The sequence below is a fragment of the Hemiscyllium ocellatum genome, chromosome 36, assembly GCF_020745735.1.
Source record: "Hemiscyllium ocellatum isolate sHemOce1 chromosome 36, sHemOce1.pat.X.cur, whole genome shotgun sequence".
NCBI lineage: Eukaryota > Metazoa > Chordata > Chondrichthyes > Orectolobiformes > Hemiscylliidae > Hemiscyllium > Hemiscyllium ocellatum.
In genome coordinates this window covers 19,612,838-19,631,057 of record NC_083436.1, presented here as the reverse complement: position 1 = coordinate 19,631,057, position 18,220 = coordinate 19,612,838, and the positions used below count along the sequence as shown (strand labels likewise).

General features: G+C 43.1%; 1 protein-coding gene across 1 annotated transcript in view; it reads right to left on the bottom strand.

Annotated features, from left to right (window-relative positions):
- The window catches only part of ugl (ureidoglycolate lyase), a 46,043-nt gene that overhangs the window by 24,505 nt on the left and 3,318 nt on the right, over nt 1–18,220 (bottom strand). Inside the window, exons 3-6 of the mRNA XM_060851429.1 lie at nt 13,767–13,985; nt 11,722–11,812; nt 5,498–5,574; nt 5,280–5,390 (exon numbers count right to left, since the gene is read on the bottom strand). Coding sequence (XP_060707412.1) covers nt 5,280–5,390; nt 5,498–5,574; nt 11,722–11,812; nt 13,767–13,985 — 498 coding nt within the window. The remainder of the gene's footprint in view (nt 1–5,279; nt 5,391–5,497; nt 5,575–11,721; nt 11,813–13,766; nt 13,986–18,220) is intronic.

Sequence of the window (18,220 nt, the reverse complement as noted above, 5' to 3'; positions counted from 1 at the left end):
ATCGGGGGCTGGGTACTGGGTAATGAACATGGCCAGGTGTTAGATTTGGAGGTAGGTGAGCACTTTGGTGATAATGACCACAATTCGGTTATGCTTATTTTAGTGATGGAAACAGATAGGTATATACCGCAGGGTAAGAGTTATAGCTGGGGGAAAGGCAATTATGGTGTGATTAGGCAAGATTTGGGTTGCATAGAAAGGGGAAGGAAACTGCAGGGAAAGGGCACAATTGAAATGTGGAGCTTGTTTAGGGAACAGCTAGTGTGTGTCATTGATAAGTATGTACCTGGCAGGCAGGGAGGAAGTGGTCGAGTGAGGGAGCCTTGGCCTACTAAAGGAATTGAATCTCTTGTCAAGAGAAAGAAGAAGGCTAATGTAAAGATGAGATGTGAAGGCTTAGTTAGGGTGCTTGAGAGTTACAAGTTAGCCAGGAAAGACCTAAAGAGAGAGCTAAGAAGAGCCAGGAGGGAACAAGAAACCTTTGGCAGGTAGGGTCAAAGAAAAAGCTTTCTATAAGTATGTCAGGAATGAAAAGAATGACTAGAGTGGGATTAGGGTCAGTCAAGGTCCGTAGTGGGAAGTTGTACATAGAGTCAGAGGAGATAGGAGAGGCACTAAATGAATATTTTTTATCAGTATTCACACTGGAAAAAGACAATGTTGTTGAGGAGAATATTGAGATACAGGCTACTAGACTAGACAGGATTGAGGTTCACAGAGAGGACGTGTTAACAATTCTGGAAAGTGTGAAATAGATACGCCTCCAGGGCCGATGAGATTTATCCTAGGATTCTTTGGGGAGCTAGCAAGGAGATTGTGGAAGCTTTGACTTAGATTTTTATGTTGTTATTATCTACAGGAATAGTGCCAGAAGACTGAAGGATAGCAAATGCTGTCTCCTTGGTCAAAAAGGGCAGTAGACAACCCTGATAGTTATAGACCAGTGAGCGTAACTTCGGTTGTGGGTAAGCTGTTGGAAGGAAATATAAGAGATAGGATTTATAATCATCTAGAAAGGAATAATTAGATTAGGGATAGTCAACACTGTTTTGTGAAATGTCGGTCGTGCCTCACAAACCTTATTGAGCTCTTTGAGAAGGTGACCAAAACAGGTGGATGAGGGTAAAGTGGTTGATGTGGTGTATATGTTTTTCAGTAAAGTGTTTGATAAGGCTCCCCACAGTGAGCTATTGTAGAAAGTACAGAGGCATGGGATTAAGGGTGATTTAGCGGTTTGGATCTGTAATTGGCTAGTTGAACGAAAACAAAGGGTGGTAGTTGATGGGAAATGTATATCCTAGAGTTCAGTAACTAGTGGTATACCACAAGGATCTGTTTTGAGGTCCCTGCTGTTTGTCATTTTTATAAATGAGCTGGATGAGGGCGTAGAAGGATGGGTTAGTAAATTTGCAGATGACACTAAGGTCGGTGGAGTTGTGGACAGTACTGAAGGATATTGCAGGTGACAGAGGGACATAGATAAGCTGCAGAGCTGGGCTGAGAGGGGGCAAATGGAGTTTAATGCAGAAAAGTATGAGATTTTTCACTTTGCAAGAAGTATCAGGAATACAGAGTACTGGGCTAATGCTAAGTTTCTTGATAGTGTGGATGAGCAGAGACATCTCGGTGTCCAGGTACATAGATTCCTGAAAGTTGCCACTCAAGTTGATAGGGTTGTTAAGAAGGCATGCAGTGTGTTAACTTTTATTGGTAGAAGGATTGAGTTTCGGAGCCATGTTGCAGCTGTACAAAACTCTGGTGCGGCCGCACTTGGAATATTGCGTACAGTTCTGGTCGCCGCATTATAGGAAGGATTTGGAAGTGTTGGAAAGTGTGCAGAGGAGATTTACCAGGATGTTGCCTGATATGAAAGGAAGGTCCTATGAGAAAAGGCTGAGGGACTTGAGGCTGTTTTCATTAGAGAGGTGATTTAATAGAGACATACAAGATGATCAGAGGATTAGATAGGGTGGACAGTGAGAGCCTTTTTCCTCAGAAAGTGATGGCTAGCACGAGGGTACATAGTTTTAAATTGAGGCATGATAGATATAGGACAGATGTCAGAGATAGGTTCTTTACTCAGAGAATAGTAGGGGATTGGAACAGCCTGCCTGCAACAGTTGTAGACTCACCAACTTTCAGAGCATTTAAATGGTCATTGGCTAAACATATGGACAATAATGGAATAGTGTAGGTTAGATGGGCTTCAAATTGGTTTCACAGGTCGGCGCAATATCGAGGGCTGAAGGGCCTGTACTGCCCTGTAATGTTCTATGTTCTACTGGAACCTTGGTGATCTACGGGGCAAATAATCGAACACTATAGCCAATTAAGATTAAGTTCTGACAAATCAACAGAGAAATGGTGATGGAGGAGGGTGAACAGGAGTGGGTAAATTCAACGTCAATTCAGACACAGAAAGAAATAATGAACCAGAAAGGAACACTGAATTGAGAAACTGAGTAAGGAGATAAAAAGGAAAAAAATGTAAAATTTAACATTTTAAAAATCTCATAAACATGTAAACCTCATAAACAATTCACAACTTGAACCAATGAGACCTCACACATTTTTTTATCCTTCTATCCAGAGAGCTCTTACGCACAACTGAATTTTCTTTGTTCCCCATCACCAAATCACCATTGGTATTTTTCATTTATTAACCAACACTAAAACCAGTAAATCACTCATGATTTCCAATTGATTTGTTTACATACAAAGGTTAAAATCAATGCAGACCATCAAAGCTGAGGAAGTGGTATGGAGAGAGGGAGGGGGATAAATCAAAATGAGTTGGAAGGGGAGATTAAGCACTCTACCCCCTGCAGTGCCCACCTCTCTCTAAAGGCATTGTGAGTATTTGTGGAGCACTGTGTGCTCCCTCTCCAAAAACACCTGGGCATGAACGTAGCTGCAGAAGAGGGACAGATCATTGGCAGCTATTACCCCTTCCACTGCCCACTGTCATAGATCTGCTAATGTCCGACCTGGTTCCTCACACATTCATGCCCAGAGAAGTTAGCTGCAGTCTTTAACAATCATCATGTTATTAAGTGTGTAATTATTCTGTTAATTTCAAGATATAACATCTTGTGGCAAGCTTAATCTGCAGTTAATGTGCTAAAATCGCAACGTTGTAAAAATTTCAGACAGGTTAAATGTGGGGTGCCATTTTTATGAAGCTACCAGCACAAAGTAACACAATTCAGCCAGAAACATGTCGTGATTCTCAATTGATGTGCTAACTCTTTCTTGTAACAAGTTGCATGCAGACTTGCACATTAATGAAAGGTTGTGCCATTTAGACACAATGACTTCTTTCAAGCAGATCTGGCCCAGAGTCCAGCACTGTAACAAAAAGGAAGAATTAGTAATAATCCAGTGCTTTTCATGAACTCGGGAAGCCCAAAATGCTTTCATAGCCAAAGAACAGCTTTTGAACTGAGCTGACTACTATTATTTTAAGAAAAAAAGGCAGCTAATTGAAATAAAGAAAGATCCCATAAATAGTTATGACTAGGTAACATGGTTTTATTATATTGGTCAAGAGATAAATATTGACCAAGACCCTGGAAAAACAACCTGTTCTTGGAGCATGCTAGTGTTTTGTGACATCTGTCTGAGACACCAAACAGAGCTTCCATTTAACAGCCTTGTATATGTGAAGTACCATATGGTCCAAGCAAAGTCAGATTCATAGAGATGTACAGCATGGAAACAGACCCTTTGATCCAACCCGTCCATGCCAATCAGATATCCCAACCCAATCTAGTCCCACCTGCCAACACCCGGCCCATATCCCTCCAAACCGTTCCTATTCATATACCCATCCAAATGCCTCTTAAATGTTGCAATTGTACCAGCCTCCACCACTTCCTCTGGCAGCTCATTCCATACACGTACCATCCTCTGCATGAAAAAGTTGCTCCTGAGGTCTCTTTTATATCTTTCCCCTCTCACCCTAAACTTATACCCTTTATTTCTGAACTTCCCAATCCCAGGGAAAAGACTTTGTCTATTTATCCTATCCATGCCCCTCATAATTTTGTAAACCTCTATAAGGTCACCCCTCAGCCTCCGACACTCCAGGGAAAACAGCCCCAGCCTGTTCAGCCTCTCCCTATAGCTCAAATCCTCCAACCATTGCAACATCCTTGTAAATCTTTTCTGAACCCTTTCAAGTTTCACAACATCTTTCTGATAGGAAGGAGACCAGAATTGCACGCAATATTCCAAAATGGCCTAAGCAATGTCCTGTACAGCCGCAACATGACCTCCCAACTCCTGTACTCAATACTCTGACCAATAAAGGAAAGCATACCAAATGCCTTCTTCACTATCCTATCTACCTGCGATTCCACTTTCAAGGAGCTATGAACCTGCACTCCAAGGTCTCTTTGTTCAGCAACACTCCCTCGGACCTGACCATTAAGTGTATAAGTCCTGCTAAGATTTGCTTTCCCAAAATGCAGCACAGGCTGCATTGGTGCAGATTCTTTGTTTTTAAATGGTTTTATCCCTAATCTGTAACTGTGAGGATATTTTTGACACATTTCTTACATTAAGAATCAGAAGCTAACATTAATACTGTCTCTCATGTGTGACAACGACCTGTGTGTTGCATGAAAAGAAACTTGAGAGCACCCCAGATGGTTCATTATGTTACTGCTCACCCAATATGGACCATAGAGATTAGGAAGATTCGAGGTTCAATCCCATGCTAGTATCTGATCTTCATGATGCCAGCAGCAGTGCACTATAATTGACCTCTCCCTTGCTTAGTATCCAAAGTTAAAAATAACAAAACACCAGGTTATAGTCCGACAGGTTTATTTGGAAGCACTAGCTTTCAGAACACTGCTCGTTCATCAGTGGGGTGTGGTTCCAAATAAACCTGTTGGACTATAACCTGGTGTTGTGTGATTTTTAACTTTGTCCACCCCAGTCCAACACTGGAATCTCTAAATCATTGCTTGGTATCTTGTAACTTCAACAGCATTAGCTGCTTTTTATTCACTTCAAACAACATCATCCATTTGTCATTGCTCTTAGCAAAGTATAAATTAAGTATGCCGAATATTTGAGCAATTAACATATACAAAGCCAACATCTCTTTATCAAAAAGACAACAACATTACATCATAGGTATTCCAGAGCAAATGGCTTGGTGGTCAGATATGACTTACTGCTACTGTTAATGGGGCAAGGTTAGCAGACAACAATAATAATAAAAAACTGCAATAGATGAATGAATGTTAACTGTAAAAATAGCAGCGTACCTTTGACAAATAAAAGAAAGGACCACATTCATTTTCGAATAAAATTCGCCCATTGTGGTACATCAATAATCCGAAGTCAAACAGAGGGCCAGGCACCTCCCTTCCATTAACCTGTTAATTGCAATCAATGCATAATTCACATGTAAATGTAGAATGCCGCAAACAATAACAGACGGTCTTAAAATGATTACTTCCTAAGCAATAAACTGAAGACATACCAGCATGTTGTGTTCAACCATGTTCCACGCTCTAGGCCTTAGCATTAGAATGGGGGCCTTTGAAATAGGTGGTACATCTAAACATATAATTCAAGTATTATTGCCATGTCAGTATTGTTAAATGCCATCTTTCTGCAATTCACACCTGGAAATGATCACGTTTTTTCATCAAAGAACATTAAATTTTTCTACAAGAGTGATGTGGTAAAACTCACACAACTGTTATTCTTCAGACCCACTCATTTCACTTGCTCAGAAATTATTACATTTCTTACTTTTACTCAGTTGTAAAATGTTAACCTTGTTTCTGAAATTCTCTTCATTAAAAGTGTAGGTCCTGTTGATTATTTCCAGTATTTTCTATTTTATTAAGACTTACCAAAAATATTGGCCAACTACTAAACTCTGAAGGGCTGATATTGATTCCAGTCAGATTGAATATGCTGAGAGGGGAAGTGTCCTCTAAGTTCCCCACTCCCAACATTTTAAGTTGCCTGTTCCAGGCATAAACCTCCAAGTCAATACCAATCCCCAACTCCTATCCCCCTTCTTCCTCCATACCCCACCCCCTGAAACATTACTACTACCCAACGCTTTGTTTCCTTACTATTATGAAGTTGAAGGTGTGCACTATACCTTTAAGAGAGAGAGGGAATGCTGTTCTGAACTGAGAGGTTACAAGCACCTGTGGTTATGATTAGATGACAGTCCCAGAGTGTACTGGAAAAATGAAAATATGTAACATTTGGCTGTGAAATGGATACCTGAAATTTGGTTGCTGTTTTGGCAACAATTTGAATTTAACCAATCAGTTTAAGTTATGCCCCAGAATACTAAAACCCAATCAAGTTTGAATTTATTGTTTTGCCAACATTGAACCAATGAGACGATCCAATGTTGGGGGGGCATAAAATGTGGACCTTTTGAAATTTGGTCAGAGAGCAACTGTCGTCAAGACAGCAATGCATGGAGAGCTAACACTTTGCTCTCCAAGAAATTAGGAAACATTCTCTATCAAAGGTACTTTTTCATATGAAACATACTCGCAGCGAAAAGAAAGGCGATCCAGGGAGACCTTCAGCCAGAAGAAGAAAGATACAGAATACGATAGCGGCTGTGTGGTTTTGAAATTAATTTGATGTAATTTTAACATGTGTCTTGTTGAAACAGCATACTGTTACAGAGTTGTAAGCAGATAATAAGCAGTTAAGAGAAAGGGGGGGAGCTGAGAGTTGTGAATAGTTATTTAATATTAATTTTTAGAGTTAAAAATAAATTGATATTATTGTCTTTAAATAGTGGAATTTGGGAATTCTCTGTCACTCATATTTTAGCAGATTACGAGGTGAGGTGAGGTTTTCTGGGTGTTTGGTTTAATTAACAGCAGGGTTCACTGCTGTGTCGTAACACTTACCTACAACCAAATCTGTGTGTGTGTGTGTGTGTGTGTGTCAGCCTGAGCCCCATGGTATAATATTTTACTTCCCATTGTCCAGGAAGATGCAAATCAATCCTGACACTTACAATACTCAGAGTCATAGAGATGTACAGCACGGAAACAGACACTTCGGTCCAATCCGTCTATGCTGACCAGATATCCCAACCCAATATAGTCCCACCTGCCAGCACCTGGCTCATATCCCTCCAAACCCTTCCTATTCATATACCCATCCAAATGCCTCTTAAATGTTGCAATTGTACCAACCTCCACCACATCCTCTGGCAGCTCATTCCATACACGTACCACCCTCTGCATGAAAATGTTGCCCCGCAAGTCTCTTTTACATCTTTCCCCTCTCACCCTAAACCTATGCCCTCTAGTTCTGGACTCCCCCACCCCAAGGAAAAGATTTTGTCTATTTATCCTATAGATACCCCTCATGATTTTGTAAACCTCTATAAGGTCACCCCTCAGCCTCCGACACTCCAGGGAAAACAGCCCCACCCTGTTCAGCCTCTCCCTATAGCTCAAACCCTCCAACCCTGGCAACATCCTTGTAAATCTTTTCTGAACCCTTTCAAGTTTCACAACATCTTTCCAATAGGAAGGAGTCCAGAATTGCAGGCAATATTCCAACAATGGCCTAAGCAATGTCCTGTACAGCCGCAACATGACCTCCCAACTCCTGTAGGTAAAAACAATGACTGCAGATGCTGGAAATCAGATTCTGGGTTAGTGATGCTGGAAGAGCACAGCAGTTCAGGCAGCATCCAAGGAGCAGTAAAATCGACATTTCGGGCAAAAGCCCTTCATCAGGAATAAAGGCGGAGAGCCTGAAGCGTGGAGAGATAAGCTAGAGGAGGGTGGGGGTGGGAAGAAAGTAGCATAGAGTACAATAGGTGAGTGGGGGAGGGGATGAAGATGATAGGTCGGGGGTAGGGAGAGGGTGGAGTGGATAGGTGGAAAAGAAGATAGGCAGATAGGACAAGTCATGGGGACAGTGCTGAGCTGGAAGTTTGGAACTAGGGTGAGGTGGGGGAAGGGGAAATGAGGAAACTGTTGAAGTCCACATTGATGCCCTGGGGTTGAAGTGTTCCAAGGTGGAAGATGAGGCGTTCTTCCTCCAGGCGTCTGGTGGTGAGGGAGCGACGGTGAAGGAGGCCCAGGACCTCCATGTCCTCGGCAGAGTGGGAGGGGGAGTTGAAATGTTGGGCCACAGGGCGGTGGGGTTGATTGGTGCTGGTGTCCCAGAGATGTTCCCTAAAACGCTCTGCTAGGAGGCGTCCAGTCTCCCCAATGTAGAGGAGACCGCATCGGGAGCAACGGATACAATAAATGATATTAGTGGATGTGCAGGTAAAACTTTGATGGATGTGGAAGGCTCCTTTAGGGCCTTGGATGGAGGTGAGGGAGGAGGTATGAGCACAGGTTTTGCAGTTCCTGTGGTGGCAGGACGTGTCAGGATGGGAGGGTGGGTTGTAGGGGGGTGTGGACCTGACCAGGTAGTCAAGGAGGGAACGGTCTTTGCGGAAGGCAGAAAGGGGTGGGGAGGGAAATATATCCCTGGTGGTGGGGTCTTTTTGGAGGTGGCGGAAAGGTCAGCGGATGCTTTGGTTTATGCGAAGGTTGGTGGGGTGGAAGGTGAGCACCAGGGGCGTTCTGTCCTTGTTACGGTTGGAGGGGTGGGGTCTGAGGGCGGAGATGCGGGATGTGGACGAGATGCGTTGGAGGGCATCTTTAACCACGTGGGAAGGGAAATTGTGGTCTCTAAAGAAGGAGGCCATCTGGTGTGTTCTGTGGTTGAACTGGTCCTCCTGGGATACAGCGGAGGCAGAGGAATTGGGAATACGGGATGGCATTTTTGCAAGAGGTAGGGTGGGAAGAGGTGTAATCCAGGTAGCTGTGGGAGTCGATGAGTTTGTAAAAATTGTGTCAGGTTGGTCGTCATTAATGGAGATGGAGAGGTCCAGGAAGGGGAGGGAGGTGTCAGAGACGGTCCAGGTAAATTTAAGGTCAGGTTGGAATGTGTTGGTGAAGTTGATGAATTGCTCAATCTCCTCGCGGGAGCACGAGGTGGCGCCAATGCAGTCATCAATGTAGCGGAGGAAGAGGTGGGGAATGTGCCCGTGTAATTACGTAAGATCGATTGTTCTATGTAGCCAACAAAGAGACAGGCATAGCTGGGGCCCATACGGGTGCCCATGGCTATCCCTTTGGTCTGGAGGAAGTGGGAGGATTCGAAGGAGAAATTGTTAAGGGTGAGGACCAGTTCGGCCAAACGAATGGGAGTGTCAGTGGAAGGGTACTGTTGGGGACGTTGGGAGAGGGAAAAACGGAGGGCTTGGAGGCCCTGGTCATGGCGGATGGAGGTGTAGCTATGCCTGTCTCTTTGTTGGCTACGTAGAACAGTCGATCTTCTGTAATTACGCTGGCACCACTCCTCACCTCTTCCTCCGCTACATTGATGACTGCATTGGCGCCACCTCGTGCTCCCGCGAGGAGGTTGAGCAATTCATCAACTTCACCAACACATTCACCTGACCTTAAATATACCTGGACCATCTCTGACACCTCCCTCCCTTCCCTGGACCTCTTCATCTCCATTAATGACGACAGACTTGACACTGACATGCTTTTACAAACCCACCGACTCCCACAGCTACCTGGATTACACCTCTTCCCACCCTACCTCTTGCAAAAATGCCATCCCATATTCCCAATTCCTCCACCTCTGCCGTATCTGCTCCCAGGAGAACCAGTTCCACCACAGAACACACCAGATGGCCTCCTTCTTTAGAGACCACAATTTACCTTCCCACGTGGTTAAAGATGCCCTCCAATGCATCTCGTCCACATCCCGCACTGGACGCCTCCTAGCAGAGCGTTTTAGGGAACACCTCTGGGACACCCGCAACAATCAACCATACCGCCCTGTGGCCCAACATTTCAACTCCCCTCCCACTCTGCCGAGGACATGGAGGTCCTGGGCCTCCTTCACCGCCGCTCCGTCACCACCAGACACTGGAAGAAGAACGCCTCATCTTCCACCTTGGAACAATTCAACCCCAGGGCATCAATGTAGACTTCAACAGTTTCCTCATTTCCCCTTTCCCCCACCTCACCCTAGTTCCAAACTTCCAGCTCAACACTGTCCCCTTGACTTGTTCTACCTGCCTATCTTGTTTTCCACCCTCCCCCCGCCCCCGACCTATCACCTTCATCCCCTGCCCCACTCACCCATTGTACTCTATGCTACTTTCTCCCCACCCCCACCCTCCTCTAGTTTATCTCTCCACGCTTCAGGCTCTTCACCTTTATTCCTGATGAAGGGCTTTTGCCCGAAATGTCGATTTTACTGCTCCTCGGATGCTGCCTGAACTGCTGTGCTCTCTCAACTCCTGTACTCAATGTGCAGTAAGAATTAGTCTCTAGTATTTGCAATAAAGCAATCTTGTATATTTTAAAGTAAATTCCTAATATGGATTTCAAATATCTTATTGCATCTAAAACTGAACTTGTCAAAGTTTATTCATAAATATGAAGACAATAAAACTTCACTGAAAGAAATTATGCACATGAAAAATGTTACTGAGAACCAATGAAAATGACCAGTTCAGTAACAGGTTGGACTTCAGGATACGATAATTGATCTTGGCACGTAAGACACAATTAGAAAGTTAAAAAGGCTGAGATAATCACATTGAGCAATACAAAATTAATGAAGCAATTATAATCTTCAACACAGGTGAATGAGTCATTTTATTTCAAAGGGGTTACAATCATTGTCCTCAGGAATGTGGACTTAAAATACCAAATTCAGCATGTTGCAGTCAATGAGTCAATATTGAAAACAGGCCCTAGCATTCTGTTCATTATTATGAACTGTGGGCATATTTTAATATTATTTAATACATTCAGCAAATAGAAAATGGCCACAGACATCCTAAAGCTACAAAATATTATTGTATTCAATTTTTGATTAGAAAAACATTTCATTTTCCTTTAGACCCGATGGTCCAAGTGGCCTAATTCTGCTCCTATATCTTATGGTCTAAATTAATTTGTTAAAAGAAAGCTATGGTAATTCTGAAACCTGTTTATGAATATTTCACAGATATAAATTCCTTGTGGAACTCCTTCAATGAGTGGGAGAGTTTAAGGTGGGCAGCACGGTGGCAGTGTGCAGCACGGTGGCACAGTGGTTAGCACTGCTGCCTCACAGTGCCAGAGACCCGGGTTCAATTCCCGCCTCAGGCGATTGACTGTGTGGAGTTTGCACGTTCTCCCCGTGTCTGTGTGGGTTTCCTCCGGGTGCTCCGGTTTCCTCCCACAGTCCAAAGATGTGCGGGTTAGGTGAATTGGCCATGCTACATTGCCCGTAGTGTTAGTAGAAGGAGTAAATGTAGGGGAATGGGTCTGGGTGGGTTGCGCGTTGGCGGGTCGGTGTGGATTTGTTGGGCCGAAGGGCCTGTTTCCACACTGTAAGTAATCTAATCTGTTTTCAAGAGAGGGACAAGCCTGGATTGCACACTCACAAAGGATTTTGCTCTTTTCCAAAGCATTATTTTTCGTGCTAGAAGGGGGCCAGCGACATTTTAGTTGATTATATCTTATGTCTTTATACTCTTGCATTTTGGAAATGAGTTTGCTTAACTGCTTCAGCCATCAAGTCTCCATTTGATTTATCTATTGTAAATGAGCATGGCTGTGTAACACAAACTCCACTTAATCCACTGAGAAAGAAAACAGATCAAACCACCCAAAATGGGAGCAGGATTCTTACTTGGAAATTGATTGTGAACAGCCTTGTATACATTGAAAAGACCTTGGATTTGATTAGAGTAGGTTGGACAGTGACCATCATCAAAATCTGTCTGTAAACACAAATCAAAATACAGTAACCATTTCTGTAGCTTATAATGGAGAGTAAATAATAAAGAGAGCTTGATTTACTTAGGCAATTCTAACCATTATCCTGCTTAAATCTTAACATAAAAGTTGTATATGCATGCATCACTATTCAGATCTACCCACTCACTCCGAGCCAGAGTTCTGATGAAAGATCATTGACCTAAAATATTAACACTGTTTCTCTCTCCATGGGTGGTATCTGACCTGAATATTTTCAGATTTTATTTCACACAGTAACTGTTGGCATTATCCAGGTTATCAATTAGCCAATGGCTCCATAACTTTAAATGCTGTTAGATTGAAAGTTTAACAAAGTAACCTTTCCAGCTTTTCCTTACCAACTTAAAGACATGACAGCACTGATCACAACTTCTGTCTGGATAAAGTATTTATGACCAAAAGATATAGAATTAGGGGATTCAGCCCATTGCGCCTGCTCTGCTGTTCAGTCATGGCTGATATGCTTCTCAACCCCACTCTCCTGCCTTCTCCATGTAACTTTGAGCCTTAACTTTCAGTCTTAAAATACCTTCAACCACTTGCCCTCCATAACTCTCTGCAGCAATGAGTTCCCCAGATTGACGATGCTCAGACTGAAGAAATTTTTCCTCACCTCAGTTCCAAAGGGTTCTCTCTTCAATCTGAGTCTGTGCCCTTTTGTCCTAGTCTCACCTACTAGTGGATACATCTTCCCCATTCTACCCAGACCTCTCAGTATCCTGTAAGTTTCAAGCAAATTCCCCTCTCATCCTTCTAAACTCCATCAAGTACAGACCCAGAGTCCTCAACTGCTCCTCATATGACAAGCCCTTCAACTTCAGGATCATTTTTGTAAACTTTCTCTGCACCCCCCTCCAATACCAGCTCTTCTTTCCTTCAAAATGAGGCCCAAAACTGCTCATGAATATCGGAGTCTAAACGTGTGGCACTGGAAAAGCACTGCAGGTCAGGCAGCATCCAAGGAGCAGGAGGATCGACGTTTTGGGCATAAGCCTTTCATCAGGATGCTGCCTGACCTGCTGTGCTTTTCCAGCACCACACTTTTCAACTCTGACTCTCCAGCGTCTGCACTCCTCACTTTCTCCCACCCTGCTCATGAATATCATATAATCTGAATGTCGAGAAGCCCATGTGACAAATGGCGAATTTTACTTGATGTTGAGTTTGAGTGTTAGGACTTGAGCTGACTAGTTCCTGAATGGAAAGGATTTGATGAACTTGAAACTGAGTAACTTTAAGACTTAGCCTGAAATCTAACTAAGGTTTCACCAGATTATTACATCAAAGGAACGAAAGCTACATTGAGGGATTGTTGTAATTCACACATGGTCCAATTAGGCATTTCTTTGTGAATTATTGCAAAGGGAAAGTTACATTTCTTGATTTTCTTGTTGTTAAATAATTAAAATGGAAAGCATTTATCTTAGTTTAATTGATTTTTTAAACTCTATTCTCTATTTTACACCTTCTGTTGTAGTCAGCATGCTTTCTCCTTGATTTAGAAGACTGGGGTATTCTGGGAAGTAGGGTTCTCCATAGCTCTTTGGCCAATAATTTACACTAATGTGAAAACTAATTACACTAATGAACCACGTGTCCCTTCTGCAATCCCTCTTCCATAATGGCTTTCTATTTTGCATTTTCTCATCTAATTTAAAGCAGATGATACTCACATCTTGTGCAGAATTAAGTGTTAAATTTCAAGATCTTTGATTTGACACAGCAGAAACAGTAGAATGAGGAGGGCAAAACATTCATGTACTCTCTTATAAAGTAACACAGAGCAATGTTTATTCATGTGGAAGATGTTCTCTTCCCATAACATCTGTCTAAAGATCATTCTTTAAGAACCTTATAAATGTGATGCACTAATTTCTCATTCTTAACAGTATCACAACTAAGAGTAAGAGATCTTACCTGAATGCCCTGTGCATTGGAACATAAGGCCTTGGTGAAATGTTCAGTGTTGGTTGGAGACACATCACCAAGGTCGACGTGCCTGTTCTGTAATCTCCAAGGGACTGGTTCAACTCTCCAGGATTCATCCTTTCGGATGTGTAAGGTATGAGGCAAAAATTCAGGAAGTCCACCACGACGATCCAGTTCTAACTTTGCAATGCTTCTCAATCGTAATATCTGCACAACATAAAGTGTTCAATGAATACAAGTTAAATAATACCAGTCGATTTCAGGGTAATTTCACTTGTTCATTTTTCTGCTGACTGAACCATTGTGGGTAGGATGCTGCTTTACATTATACTTACAGAAAACCACAGATCATTGTGACATCCCGGGAAGTGGGAGAGAGAGTGGATAATTCCTTAGATACTAAAGCAGTCCATGCCCAAATGCAGCAAGACCTGGTCAATTTCCTGGCTTGGGCTGAAAAGTGATAAGTAACATTCACAACATCCAAATGCCAGACAATGATTATACCCAATGAGACAGAATCAAATCATTACCTCTTGACTTTCAGTGACATTTCCATCACTGAATCTCCCATTATCAAGCTCCTCAGAGGTTGACCAGAAACTGAACTGGACTAATCATATAAATACAACATCTACAACAGTAGGTCAGAGGCTAAGAATCCCACAGTAAGTAATTCACCTCCTGTCTCTCCAAAGCCTGACCACCACCAACAAGCCACAGATAGGAGTGTGATGGAATGTTCTCCACTTGCCTGGAGGAGAAAGTGAGGTCTACAGATGCTGGAGCAACATAGTTGAAAAGTGTGGCACTGAAAAATAACAGCAGTTCAGGCAGCATCTGAGGAGCAGGAGAGTCGACGTTTTGGGCATAAGTCCTTCATTCCTGATGAAGTGCTTATGCCCGAAATATCGACTCTCCTGCTCCCCGGATGCTGCCTGAACTGCTGTGCTTTTCCAGCACCCCACCTCTTGAATCTGGATGGGTGCTTGACAGCATCTAAGACAATAGCAGTTGACTGATTGACATTGTGGGGTTCAGCAGATATCCACAGGGCAGGAAAGAATAAAAGGGGAGAATTAATTGAATCAGGGAAACGTCCTTAGCTCAGAATCAAAGTTTCCAATGGCAACAATAGTGATGAAAAGGGAACTAAAGAGAGCAGGTAGGTGTGACTGGTTAACATAGTAAATACCCTTGAGCACACAGCAGGAGGTAACCACGGAGAGTTTACATTTACTCTAAACCACTTGACTGAACAGAGAATTCTCAAGTATTGATCTGAATGGGTCAGTTTCAAGTATTTTTCAATGAACAGGGAACTGTACCTTGAAAGGTTTGATCATATTAATGAGCTGTCTGTTATGATATGGTATAAGAAAGGCACTTACACTCAATGTGATAGCTTTTAGCTCATAAACCTGCTGTAGCATCAGCTTTGAAACCAGTAATAGCAAAGTTCTCTGAATAAAGACAACTGAAAGCCATTCTACCATCTCTGTCTCCCACTCTGGTTCACAGCCTAAAAGTAGAACCTCATCACACCATATTCACAAACATTCACTCCTTTCACCAATGCTCAAAATTTGCAATACATACAACCTAGAAGATGCACTGCAGAAATTCAACAAAGCATCTTAGACAGCAACTTCCATATACATGAAAACAAAGGGTGGCATGGTGGCTCAGTGGTTAGCACTGCTGCCTCACAGCACCAGGGTCCCAGGTTCAATTCCAGCCTTAGGCGACATCTGTGTGGAGTTTGCACATTCTCCCCGTGTTTGCATGGGTTTCCTCCAGATGCTCCGGTTTCCTCCCACAGTCCTACGACGTGCAGGTCAGGTGAATTGGCCATGCTAAATTGTCCATAATGTTAGGTGCATTAGTCAGAGGGAAATAGGTCTGGGTGGGTTACTCTTTGGAGGGTCGGTGTGGATTGGTTGGGTTGAAAAGCCTGTGTCCACACTGTAAGGAATTTAATCTAAATTATCTAGAAGGACAAAGGCAGCAGGAACATGGAACACCACCACCTAAAAGTTCCCCCCCCAAGCCACTTACCATCTTGACTTGGAAATATATTCCCATTGCTTCAATGTTGCAGGGTTAAAATCCTGAACTCCCTTCCCAAAGCCATGCGGGACTTCCTACACAAAATGGACTGCAATGGTTCAACAATGCGGCACACCATCACCTTCCCAAGGGCAATCAGACTTGGGTAACAAATACTGACCTAATCTATAAAGCCCATAGCCTCTGAAAGAATACATAAGAAAATAATTGTAGTCACATAAATCTTTGCAGGTAACTCAATAACGTCAAATAGAAAGATCTGGAAATAGGCCATCTGTCCCAATTTTTGTATTTTTCTCGTGAAATACCTGCTCTTGCTTGTTGTTTCCTCATAAAATTTGAAAGATTCACAGTCCTGGATTAATTCAAGACAAATTGGAACTCTCTTGCATACCCTGCCCCACTCCCCACCCCAGACCAAAAGTGAACAGCAGCCAATGGATGAAGAATGAGTCCTTTGAATGGATGGCAGGCCCAGTAGTCCTGGCAGTGCCACCAAATGCTGGATTGTGGGTGTTGCCTGGACTGCAGGAATGAACATGTTGAAGGCCCATTTTTTCCCCCACAGTGAGATAAGTAGGTTATTGGGCAGGGAGGATTGGGCCAAGATAGGGAAGGGAGGATAGTGAAGGAGGCAGAATGGTGGGTTCTAAAGAGAGAGCTGGTAGAAAGGAAGGAGGGGTAATACGTTTGGAGTTTGCATCTGATGCAATAATAGTAACCTGGCCCCACCCCCCATTCACTTTCTGTCCATTTCAACATTTTATTTTTAAATGGCCTGCCTCTCCATGCCATCTGTATTATGGCATTGGACAGCATACTATTCAGGTCAATGGACTTGGTACCAAGTACAACTGACCTTTTATACAACCCTGTCAGGAGGTGATCACAGGGTTGGCAGGGTTCACTCCAACCCCACACTATCCAATAAAAGTAACATTGTATGAGAATAAGTCAGTGAATACTCACACTTCAAGCTGAGAGGAACTGATGTCTACATCCTTGTGTAGTTTGTTACTTCTTGGACTGTCTTTGTGAATGTAGCCCATTGGTGGCACTTTCAAGGTTATCTGTGATTAATTCTGCTTCATGGAGATGACTATGATCATTATGATTATTTCTGGCCAGGACTTGCATCCCACATGATTGATCACTGCATGACTTTCAAATGCAGGATTCTATGATTATGGATGTCCGTGACTTGTACTGTGCTAGGTTCTGATTAATGCAAATAGCCCCCAAAAAGACTCCCATCACTCACAAGTAGAAACTGTCATCAGACAAGAAAACCACTTACTTGGCCCATTCCAGGTATGATAGCACCATTTTCATTTCCAATATGCAGTTGGGAATTTGCTGAGAACACAATGGTAATGCTTGGCAGAGTGAGTTGCAGAATCAGTCTGGTAACCTGACTGACCCACTCTTAACATCTGCATTCCTTTCTTCCTTGACCTCATCACATCTGGGTTTCTACATGTTCTCAATCAAACTTTTCATGTAAATCTTCATCTTCCAACATTCTCCCCTGAACTCTAAGCCACAACATAGCCTTGGCAACCATCATGATGCACAGTGCCCACTGAAACCCAGCTAATGGTGATCAGAGAGTCATAGAGATGTACAGCATGGAAACAGATCCTTCGGTCCAACCCGTCCATGCCGACCAGATATCCCAACCCAATCTAGTCCCACCTGCCAGCACCCGGCCCATATCCCTCCAAACCCTTCCTATTCAAATACCCATCCAAATGCCTCTTAAACGTTGCAATTGTACCAGCCTCCACCACTTCCTCTGGCAGCTCATTCCATACACGCACCACCCTTTGCATGAAAAAGTTGCCCCATAAGTGTCTTTAATATTTTTCCCCTCTCACCCTAAACCTATGCCCTCTAGTTCTGGATTCCCCGACTGCAGGGAAAAGACTTTGCCTATTTATCCTATCCATGACTCTCATAATTTTGTAAACCTCTATAAAGTCACCCCTCAGTCCCCGTGCTCCAGGGAAAACAGCCCCAGCCTGTTCAGCCTCTCATTATAGCTCAAATCCTCCAACCCTGGCAACATCCTTGTAAATCTTTTCTGAACCATTTCAAGTTTCACAACATCTTTCTGATAGGAAGGAGACCAGAATTGCACACAATATTTCAACAGTGGCCTAAGCAATGTCCTGTACAGCCGCAACATGACCTTCCAACTCCTGTACTCAATACTCTGACCAATAAAGGAAAGCATATCAAACGCCTTCTTCACTATCCAATCTACCTATGACTCCACTTTCAAGGAGCTATGAACCTGCACTCCAAGGTCTCTTTGTTCAGCAACACCCCCTAGGACCTTACCATTGATGACACCTTCTCCCTCAGTAACC